Source organism: Thecamonas trahens, assembly GCF_000142905.1.
Source record: "Thecamonas trahens ATCC 50062 unplaced genomic scaffold supercont1.35, whole genome shotgun sequence".
In the NCBI taxonomy this organism is placed as follows: Eukaryota; order Apusomonadida; family Apusomonadidae; genus Thecamonas; species Thecamonas trahens.
In genome coordinates, this window is record NW_013657645.1 from 360,970 (window position 1) to 361,230 (window position 261).

The 261-nt window shown below is 65.5% G+C and overlaps 1 protein-coding gene across 1 annotated transcript in view; it reads right to left on the reverse strand.

The window, feature by feature from the left end:
* The window catches only part of AMSG_07702 (WD-40 repeat protein), a gene marked incomplete at both ends in the record, with an annotated part of 1,249 nt that extends 1,023 nt beyond the window's left edge, over nucleotides 1-226 (reverse strand). The window contains one exon of the mRNA XM_013900705.1: nucleotides 32-226. Coding sequence (XP_013756159.1) covers nucleotides 32-226 — 195 coding nt within the window. The remainder of the gene's footprint in view (nucleotides 1-31) is intronic.
* Nucleotides 227-261: the final 35 nt, after the last annotated feature.

The following is a 261-nucleotide window of genomic DNA, read 5'->3' on the forward strand; positions in this document are numbered from 1 at the left end:
CCGCACTCGGCAGCGCAATCACACCCTGCACATCGCTGGTGTGGCCCTCCAGCACCTCACAGGAGACACCGTCCGCGGTGTACTGCATGGCGCCCGTCCCGTCGTCCGCAGCATGCCACACCCGGATCGTCTCGTCCTCCGACCACGAGACTAGGAGAGGCAGCTGGCCATCCGCACTCGGCAGCGCAATCACACCATTCACCCAGCTGGTGTGGCCCTCCAGCATCTCACAGGAGGCATTGTCCGCGGTGTACCGCATGG